Source organism: Musa acuminata, chromosome BXJ2-2 (genome assembly GCF_036884655.1).
Source record: "Musa acuminata AAA Group cultivar baxijiao chromosome BXJ2-2, Cavendish_Baxijiao_AAA, whole genome shotgun sequence".
NCBI classification, from domain to species: domain Eukaryota; kingdom Viridiplantae; phylum Streptophyta; class Magnoliopsida; order Zingiberales; family Musaceae; genus Musa; species Musa acuminata.
Genome location: NC_088339.1, coordinates 21224977 through 21236154, shown reverse-complemented (window position 1 = coordinate 21236154; position 11178 = coordinate 21224977). Strand labels below are relative to the sequence as shown.

General features: G+C 36.5%; 1 protein-coding gene across 2 annotated transcripts; it reads left to right on the top strand.

The window, feature by feature from the left end:
• Positions 1-7400: 7400 nt before the first annotated feature.
• LOC135605310 (oxygen-dependent coproporphyrinogen-III oxidase, chloroplastic-like) lies at positions 7401-11145 on the top strand. Of its 2 annotated transcripts, none has more exons than XM_065095245.1 (8): positions 7401-7992; positions 8116-8191; positions 9130-9224; positions 9386-9469; positions 10003-10090; positions 10356-10480; positions 10561-10659; positions 10737-11145. In XM_065095245.1, exons 1-8 carry the CDS (start codon positions 7441-7443, stop codon positions 10803-10805), a joined length of 1188 nt encoding a protein of 395 aa, XP_064951317.1. In that variant the 5' UTR covers positions 7401-7440; the 3' UTR covers positions 10806-11145. The 2 variants fall into 2 exon arrangements, with proteins under 2 accessions (XP_064951317.1, XP_064951316.1); XM_065095244.1 differs by having other exon boundaries at positions 10734-11129.
• The last annotated feature ends 33 nt before the right edge of the window (positions 11146-11178 follow it).

The window sequence follows — 11178 nt, the reverse complement described above, 5'->3', positions numbered from 1 at the left end:
AAATAACTCATGAAAAAGCATCAAGTAATTTCAAAATAAAGTAAAGGAGTTTTGTTTGAGTTGTTTACCTCATTGTCGAGAGTCACCAAAGTGAAGTTTGCCACTTCATCTTCATCTTCATCAGTTTGCTCATCTTAAGTGTTTTCTTATTCTTTGACAATTTTTTTTTTTTAATTTATTTTTATTCTTAGTTTTATGTTTTATAAATTTTATAAATTTACTTATTTGGAGTTTTATGTCATCATTACTTGAGCTGTCACTCAAGTGGTCTTCATTTGTTCGAAGTGTCAAGTCCTTCCTATTCTTTAAAAGGTAGTTCTCGTGTTCAATACAAGTAATTTCATACGTCATCAAAGACCCGATAAGTTCTTCAATCAGAAAATGATTCAAGTCCTTTCATTCTTGTATTGCCGCTTGAATTCCAATTTTTAGAAAGAGATCGTAAAACTTTATTAACAAGTTCAAGATTCGAAAAAACTTTTACCAAGTGCTTTTAAACCATTGACGACATCCTAAAACGGGTGTATATGTCTCCAATGATTTCCCTTGGTTTCATACGAAATAATTCAAAATCACGCATTAAAAGACTTATCTTAGAATCTTTTACTCTACTAGTATCTTCGTATGTGGTTTCAAGAGTATGCCAAATATCGAAAATAGTTTCTTAAATAAAAACATGATTAAATTCATTTTTATCTAAGGTGTACAAAATAGAGCATTCATATCTCTAGCATTCAAGGAAAAAAATTTCTTCTTCGAATCATTCCAGTCATTCATTGGATTAAAAGACTTTTGAAAATTATTTTTAATGATATTCCATATATTGAAATATAAAAAATTAAAAAAATTCTCATCCGAGTTTTTCAATATGTGTAATCTGTCTCATTGAACATTGGAGTACAAATGATAGAATGACTCTCTTGAAAGCCGAAAAAAGTCATTTCTCTTGGGTGTTAAACCAAATGAGAAAAAACGTGGCTTTGATACTAACTGTTAGGATCGAGTCAACACTAAGAGAGTGGGTGAATTAGTGCAGTAGATAAAAATATCAGTTTTAAAAATTCTTCGTTCGATAAAATCAGATCGGAAAGATAACTTAAAATCTCATTCGTATATGTAATGAAAGCAGTAGGCAAGTAAAGCAGTTTGCAATGAAGGTAAATAGAAGAATAGAAATGCAAACCAAGTTTTATAGTGGTTCGATTATCGTGACCTACATCCACTCCTGATTCCTCTTTTGTTGAGGCCATTGACATCCACTAACGGTCTTCCTTCAATAAGCGAAAACCAAATACATTCTTACAACTCTATTCTCCTTTTGACAGGCTCAGGAGATAATCTTTATACATCTCTTTTAGACATAGACCTCTCTTCTCCCTTTAGAAGAACTTTCTAAATACTAAGAATATGAGACTCTACTCTTCAAGAGAGATTACAATTTTTACTCAAGGATTCTTTCCCTATTTTTTAACTCACTTTCTTACCTTCCTAAGCAAGAAAGAGTGGGGTATTTATAGGCCATAAATGGATTCAAATTTAGAGCCCAAAATTTAAATCCCCGAGATTTCGAGGTATGGGTGGTACCACCGCCTACACTTGATGGTATGATACCAAGGGTGATACAGAATAGGGAGGGTGTAGAATAGATTTCAAAAGAAAATTAATGGAATAGTTTTTTCAGATAGAAAATGAACGAACTTAAAAAAAAAAAAGTCGATAGTACAATCGTATTTGTTGGAATGAGTTTTCCATACAGAAAAGGAGCGAACTTATGAAGCAACTTTGGTAAAAATGATAAATAGCTCCCCACCAAGTTTAAAAACACAAAGGGATACAAAAAGATTACCATCAAAAGGATAATAAATAAGGATACAAAACTACAAGCAAAAGACTCACCACTCAAGGACGCATCCAAGAGATACAAAGTCCAAGAGAGCACTCCAAAAAGCTTTTGCCAATATCCTTAGTTTCTAAAGTCCTTTCTAAGCCCTAAATACCAAAATAAATACTAGTGCATGAAACAACCCTTCATGCATAGGGAATTTCGAAATTAAGTGTTTACAACTGCTAACTAACTCCTTTAATCTATTTCTTAGCCATAAAGAAAAGCAACTTGAAACAGTTTTACCATTGTGCAGCGAATATGTTGATGAGTTATCTTATCCGAGTGGGCTTGGTTGAATATTATGAGGTAATATTATTGGCTAAAGAAAATATCATATCATTAGCAAAGTCCATATGAGCAGATTGTAGCAAATTAGACACTCCCGTGTCATGGTACTGCTAGTCATAGGTGCCCAGCAAGCCAATCACGTGAGTGATGGCACGTGTGACTTGATACAGAATCTTTTTGCTTATTATATTTTGACGTATATCACTTTATAACTATTGCATAAATGCATATATATATTGTGATGTCCTTGAATTTGTGCAATGGGAATCGGATCGTGATGAGATCACGATAATGAGATCGATTCACCTTTAAACACATATCCTAAATAATCCCGGTCATAGGTTACTCGAGAGGGATATCGTGATAACCGGATAGACTGGTGTGCTGTATACCCATCCATATGATGGATGCAGCTGGTCTCATAGCTGCTCGTGTAGGGACACTAGGGATACAGTACAGGTGCTCATTAGAGAATGAGTTCACTGATTGATCCGCTTACGGAATGTTAGATGGTTGATGATGCCTTATTGTCAGACAGTGATTCCGTAGTCCTAGTGGTGTATCTGGTCCTTAGACTTGAGACACCAAGGATGTCCTGTATGAGTGCTCCACTCTTTGATACCAGACTTATAGGTTTGGCTGTCCCCAGATCTAGTACAGCTGGTCATTGGGAGTGGTAGTCGACCCTACGAGGGCTATTGAGTGTCAATAGAGGATCATCCACTCTCGGCGTCATGAGAGGAATATCCTATGTGTTCTTGCTCAGACAAATCCCTGGCCAAGGTCATTCGGGTTGAGAGAGAAAGAGTTCTCCGGGAGAATCCGATTAGAGCGAGACTCGAGTAGAAACCGTATGGGTCTGACAGCATCCTATGTGTTCTTGCTCAGACAAATCCCTGGCCAGGGTCATTCGGGTTGAGAGAGAAAGAGTTCTCCGGGAGAATCCGATTAGAGCGAGACTCGAGTAGAAACCGTATGGGTCTGACAGCACCATGCTCGATATACGGTCTCTGGGATATTAGATGGATGAGGGACTATAGGTACATGGTAACTGAGGACAGACAGGTCCAATGGATTGGATTCCCCTGTATCGTCTGGGGACTACGGCGTAGTGGCCTAGTACGTCCGTAGTCGATGAGTCGAGTGAATTATTACAGAGATAATAATTCACTGAGTTAGAAGGAGTTCTGATAGGTATGACTCACGGTCAGCTCGATATTGGGCCTAGAGGGTCACACACATATGGTAGGCATTGCGATGAGTAGAGGTTCGGATATGAAATATCCGACGGAGCCCTTGTTTTATTGGATGCAGATCCAATACCCACTAGGGAAGGACCCATTAGGGTTTGACACGGGATCTCTATAAATAAGAGGGATTCACAGCCTCATAGGCTAGAGTCTTTGCTTGCCTTTCCTATTCTCCTCTCCCTCTCCACCTCAGAGTAGGCCTGGAGTTTTGAGGAGCGTCGTCGCAACCCTGCTGTGTGGATCACCGCTAGAGAGGAGGACGCTTGACCTCCTTCACCCTCTCCTAAGGATCTGCAAGGAAATAGGGATATACGATCTCCCTAGGTAACACAATCTCTATACGCAGTTTTGTGTTTTGCGGATTTTTGCGCACCAATCTTCGCACGACGACGAACATCTTTTTGGGAATCGGGGATTTTTGTTTTCTTGTTCTTCCGTTGCGCATATGATGTCGCCCCCCAATGATTTCCCAACAGGTATCATCGCTTGCAGCCTAACACTAGGTGGTACCATCGCCCAGTCTGGTGGTACCACCGCTTGACAGCCTCGGAGATCGAGTTTTTTGAGTTTTCCAACTCACAAGCGGTTCTACTTCTTGTTCTAGCGGTGCCACCACTTGACCCAACTTTTGGGTCACTGAATAAGCCTCCCAATTAAGGTCCAATTGACCCCTAATTGAGTTAGCATTATTACACCAAAAACTAACTTAATTAGCCCCCTAAACTACTTCGATCTTAGATAAATGATTACAAAGCATGAATCCTTTGTTCGGCATGTCATTAGTTCATCCGGTGCTTGTCCAATCCTTTGGCGCATCATCCTCTCCTTCGATATATTGCCCAATCGGCATATTGACTCCCACAACTTCCGATCTCCTTGGTGCAATGTCCGATCTTTCGGCCAGATGCCTGAATTCACGGCACGAAGCATTCTGCCGACACGTTGACTGATCCTCCAGCCCAACGTCCAATCTTCTGACATGTTCACTCCGGCACAATGTCCGATTCCTTTTGCTTTAATCAATTTACCTCTCCTTGATCAAAGCTAGTCCTACGTCACTCAAAATGCAAATTAGATCATAAATTCATTAATTGATTTCATCATTAAAATCTGAGATTCAACAATCTCCCCTTTTTTTATTATGATAACCAATTAATGATGGAGTTAACCTTAACTCCCCCTATCAATATGCTATATTGATAGATCCTTGAATCCAAGTTCAATTCAAGTCAAAACAACATTTTATCATGTATATATGCAATACATTATATGCATATCATTATAATGCATGCATCATTATGATATCAAAATATCAATGTATATTCTCTATATCTTCTTCCCCTTTATCATCGACAAAAAGTACATCTAGTCAATTTTTTGAGATATAATTTCAAATCATTGCAACATAATCTTAAGTTTTATCATCATGCAAGCTAGTAATTTTTTTTTCTCTTTGAAGAAGTGTAATTTTTTACTTTGCAAAGTGCAATCTAGCAAAATTTTACATCGTTTTATAACATGAAAGCTAGCAAAAAAAAATTTATCTCCCCCTTTGTCATTGTCAAAAAGAAGGGAATAATATAATTTTATGATTCTTTTCCCTTACATCAATTTTCGCATCATGACAAAGATAAATTTAAATCAAATGTGATGAGGTATATAATTTATGAATATAAGGGAGTATCATAAATAAATCATGACATGAAAGGTATAATATCAAAGATTATTTGATACCAAAAGACATGATTCATATAGAAAATTTTCTCAAAATGCAAGAATCATACGAGAATAAAAGAAAATCTCAAGTTAACAAATCAAGAGAAGGTTCATGATTCGATTGAAAAAATCTCATTTAGATTCAAATCATCTGATCATCAAAATCATTTTCAAAAGATTCAAAATGACATAAATAGATTTATCAATCTCTTGATATGCTAGCGATTTTCTTTCTCTCCTTTTTCATTTTAAATGAGAAGAAAGAAGATGAAAATTTTATAATGGTGTAATTCATTTACTTCTTACATCAATGCTCTAAGTATCACATAAATACAAATGTGTGATATGAAAATCATGATATGAAAGATAAAAGATCAATTATTAATGATTCATCTAAATAATTCTTCTTTTTAGTAATTAACAAAAAGAAACATAGAAGTTCAAAATAAGATTTTGATTTATAGAAAAATCTCATGTATCAAATATCGAGAAATCAAGATAATTTATATAAAAAATATCATAAGTTATTATCAAGAGAAAAATCATCATTTATTTTCAACTCATTCAATTTGTCAAATCACCAAAGTCACTTTTAAGAGATTCATAAAAATGATACAAATAGATTCTTCACTATCTTTTTTTAAAAATCAATAAGATAGAGAAAAAAAATAAAAAAAATATTTTCCTCTTTTTAGTTATTTCAATTTAAGTGATTTGGTTTCTTACGAGCATGCCAAGGTTTTTATATCAAATCAAAACATGCATAATCGTTTAAACTCGAAAAAGCAAGAAAAATTATTAAGATAAAAAATGTAACACATAATTCGAAACCATATGGTTTCAAATCATCGTTATTTCAAATCCTCATGCATAATATAAAATTATCAAGCATGATACAAAACCTTTTAATATTTTCATTACATCATTACATCATTAAAACATGAAACATACTTCATTGAACATAAAACATTCAAAATCATTTTGTTTGTTATAGTAATGAATCTAACTTTTCATGCTTAGTGCTAGGAGTTAACATGTCATTTTCATGCTCAAATTTTTTAATTTTTTTCACTAGAAAAAAGAAGAATGATATATATTTTTATAAATTTTTTTTATTTTTTACTAACTAATCTAAAAATAACTCATGAAAAAGCATCAAATAATTTTAAAATAAAGTAAAGGAGTTTTGTTTGAGTTGTTTACCTGATCGTCGAGAGTCACTAAAGCGAAGTTCGCCACTTCATCTTAATCGGTTTGCTCTTCGTCTTCATAAGCACTCGTTTCTTCTTAAGTCACCTTAAGTGCTATCTTATTTTTTTGATAACTTTTTCTTTTTAAGTTTATTTTTATTTTTAGTTTTATATTTTATAAATTTTATAAATTTACTTGTGAGGCGTTCTATATCATCATTACTTGAGCTGTTGTTTGAGTGGTCTTCTTTTGTTCGAAGTGTCAAATTCTTCCTATTCTTTGGAAGGTAGTTCACATGTTCAATAAAAGTTATTTCATATGTTATCAAAGACCTGATGTTCTTCAATCAAATTATAGTTCAAGTTTTTTAATTCTTATATTGTTATTACTTTTGAATCCCAATAGATAATAAAATTTTATTAACAATTTTCACTATTTACTTATAACCCTTTTTCTTTTTATTTTTTTCCTCATTCTCCTCATCAGATGAGGTAAATAATAATTTAATACTTTTAGGATTATGTACATTTTGCTCAAAAGACTTTATCTTCCAGGTCAACTATATTAATAAAAAATTTATCATCTTATGTGTCTTTTGCAAAATGCGAGCCGATGACAATAGGATGCACTCTTCCTTCTATATCTAATTTTGTTTTTTTAATATTTAAAATAATATTTGTAACATAAATGTTTTCGGAATGTTGATCTATCGAATGAAAATTCTGGCCTCGGTACAATTAAATTGAACTGACTCACCAAACCATATGAAATTTATTTTTTTAAAAAATATTTAAAATAAAATAAATTATTCAAATTATCTTACTAATAAATTTTCGATTTAATTTAATTCGGCTCTTGTCGATTCTATTTAAACCGGTTTGAAAACCCATTGCTATATTCAAATGACCTGAAATGTATGTATATTGACGATTTTGCGAACGCAGATAGCGAAGTCACCTTCGCCAACGGTTTCCTGTCACCCCTCCTTCCTTTTCCCTCCCTGTCAAAACCAGGGGCCGCCGGCGGTGATCGTATCCCCCTCCCTGTTATAAGCTCACCCACTCCCATCCTCTCTCTGTCTCTCTCTCTCTCTCTTAACACGGACACGGAATGCCGGCCGCTGTAGGCTCCTCCTCTCTCCTCTTACCACCGATCGCCAAACCGCTCAAACCACCATCCTCCGTCCCCAATCGAACCCTATCCCTCCGCCCCGTCCCTGCACCGCTTTCTGCTCGATCCCGACTCCTTGGCCGCTTTCCCATCCGCGCCGCTGTCCACGTCGACAAGGAGACCCCCGAGAACGAGAGGCCGGACACATGCCTCCTCTCCGCCGACGGCCCCGAGTCCCCCGCCCCCATTCGTTTCCGATTCGAGAAAATGATACGGGAGGTCCAGGACGAAGTGTGCGCCGCCCTCGAGGCCGCGGACCGTGTGGGCAAGTTCAGGGAGGACGTGTGGTCGAGGCCCGGCGGGGGCGGCGGGATCAGCCGGGTGCTGCAGGACGGAGCGGTCTGGGAGAAGGCTGGGGTGAACGTGTCGGTCGTGTATGGGGTTATGCCGCCGGAGGCTTACCAGGCTGCCAAGGGGAAGACCGGAACTGGCCGTGGAGATTCTGCAGTGAACGCCGGGCCGGTGCCGTTCTTCGCTGCTGGGATCAGTTCGGTACGTGCTACAATCCCTTCAAAATATGCCGACTTTGGTACGACCGACAATGAGTAGGATGTCGACACAAAGCAACTTTCCTGTCTTGACTTCTATTGAAGCAGCTATTCTTCCTGTATGCAGGTTTTACATCCCAAGAATCCATTTGCCCCGACATTGCATTTCAACTATCGGTACTTTGAAACTGATGCACCGAAAGGTACCCTTGGAAATTACATTTTCTGTCATATAGAATTTTATAGTTTATCGACGATTCGACAGCAAGCATTGGATTTCAACTATGTACTTGAAAATTGCTACCTATTAAGTGTTGATCGTCAACATTTTTGTGTTATTTGGGCTTTTACATGAGGCCATGTACAGTTAGACATAACCAACTACAGTTTTGGCTTAGAAAAGTGGAATTAGTCTTGACCTCATATGGACCGAAATAATGAAGCCATTTAGCCGAATCCAAGTGAAAGACAATGGTTTTAGTGTTCATCACTAGTAATATCTACAGGATCGTATTTTTAGAGGTAGTATCAATATCGATGGAGATTACTGTTGCATTAGTTTCATAGCTATAAGAAGCTCTAATGTCGAAACTATTTGGGTTCGTCTATATGATGCTTTTACTGCCCTTGGGCTCTCCATAAGGCTGGACCTAATTCAAAAATTCTGAGGAGTTTAAATAGAACATCCTCACAATTTTTGCTACCACCACAGAATTGCGAGTGAACACTTCATATGAGAGAGCACACAAATGGCATGCTACATTTGTTTCACTATTCCCTAAAACATTGTTAATTGGAATGTTCATGCCGTTGATTGTTTGCTGCTGATTGACTGTATTTCACTATTCCAAATATATTTGCTGATAAGATGCTTGACTGTATTTATAAAGGTAATTCTGACTGCCATGCAGTAGATTGTAGACCATTGTGATCAGATGAGTTGCGGAAACTAATGGGGATGCCAAATGTATTCACTTGCCACGGGCTATGGACTGAGTTTAAGTTTTTTTATAATTTACAAAGTGAATTGATTAACGTGAACTATTAAAATATAGCTCATTTTCCCTTAATCAATTAGTTCTCTTTGTTGCTTTTCTCTGAAGTACCTGTTTTCTTGCCATATACTAATTTCTGGCTACAGATGCCCCAGGTGCACCTAAGCAATGGTGGTTTGGTGGTGGCACTGATTTGACTCCTGCTTATATTTTTGAGGAGGATGCAAAGCATTTCCATAGGGTAAGTGTGAAGCTTATGATATTTGTATTGTTGCTTGGTTTTCTTTTGTTGTTCTTATTTAATAGATGTTGCTGTCGCTTGCAATCCAAAATCCATGTTTTAGAACAATCATTTGTGTGAATTGATTTTCCATTTTGGATTGACAAATCATTCTCTTTTAGGTTCAAAAGCAAGCATGTGATAAATTTGAGCCAAGATTCTATCCCAGATTCAAGAAGTGGTGTGATGACTATTTTTTTATAAAGGTAAAGCTTCTAGACTTCGATTGTTCATCATCCAACAGGGTTGTTCCTGATTTGCTTTTTTTGACTGAGCTTATTTGCTAAACTTTTTTGTTTGGTACTGTAGACTATATATCCGAGTCATTACTCACTAGAAGCTCAATGTTTAACTCTAGACTAATAGTGGTTGTGACTTTGACACATTACCCAAATTGTTTTATCAGATTTATGTGTTGATTTATGGACCTTAATATGATTTCAGTAACAGTCACTAGAATCTCAAGGTTTTGTTTTAGGATGGCTTTGTGAGGTTGCCCTCCTATTAATGGCAACTCTTTCTTGTGGATTCTTGGTAGCATGAAGTAGCTAATACAATTTGCATTCCAAGGGATGTGGGTTGTATCCCTGATCATGTTTTATCCGGAAGCTGTTTTTGTGATCTTGGTGGGATATTATAGCAAGATAATATATTTTTATCAATTTACAGAAATAAAGTTAAGAAATACAAAATTACAAAGTATGTGAAATTTTCAATCCCTGTTTCATGCTATTTGCAGCATCGGGGTGAAAGACGTGGACTTGGCGGAATATTTTTTGATGACCTTAATGAGTATGATCAAGAACTGCTTCTTGGTTTCTCTACTGGTAATTCTGAACACAAATATGCCCTATTTTTTATATTGCAGTTCCATGGACATGTCTGAATAGTGCTTCACATATCCTACAAGTTGATTCATTAATAAATTTCTGTTTATAAGTCATAAAAATTATAGGGATCACTTAGAAAGGAGAGCTGTATTTTAATTGTTGACTTGTCTATCGAGTCAGTTTGAGAGGGATAATTGTGACAAATTTTGGCAAAACTTCTTTAATGATTTGTTCTAATTGTCAATGGTGTATCCATCTGTAGAGTGTGCAAAATCTGTTGTTCCATCATATATACCTATCATAGAACGACGCAAGAATACCCCTTTCACAGAGCAGCACAAGGCGTGGCAACAGCTACGAAGGGGACGCTATGTAGAATTCAATCTGGTAACTACTGAGGGAAATAAATTGCATGTATTGATTACTTTTAGCTTGACATTTAACTTAACAGAATGTGCATCTTGAAGATTTATGATCGCGGCACCATGTTTGGACTACAGACCGGAGGCAGAATCGAGAGCATTCTTGTTTCCCTTCCCTTGACAGCTCGGTGGGAATATGGTCATGTGAGCTTCTCCACTTGTTTCTGTTCTCTCTCCGCCAATTCAAATCAATCATTCTACTTGAATATCTTATTCAGCAGCAACCAGAAGAAGGCAGCGAAGAATGGAAACTCCTTGACGCATGCATTAACCCAAAAGAATGGATTTGACCTCAACTTTTGATTCGATTGTGCTTGAATGTAGAGAGTATAATAAACTCCATTGCTGGTTTCGGTGTTACTTCATCTGAGCTTGTGGAAGCCTCAAGTAATAAATTGTGATTTGGTCATCGGAACCTCTTCTGCTGTGTTCTCAGGTTATGATTGCAATCTTCAGTCTTCTTGTTCCTCAGAGTAATTCATCTGATCCCTTTCAAGCATCAAGTAAATTTGTGAGTTGGTCATTAGTTACTCTTCTGATGTAGAATGTGTTCTTCTTAGGTTATGATTGTCATTTTTAGACTAACTTGATCATGATTGTAATATACCTTGTCTCTTTCAAGCATTAAATAGAATTTGATTGGGCCACTGGAGATGTTATTAG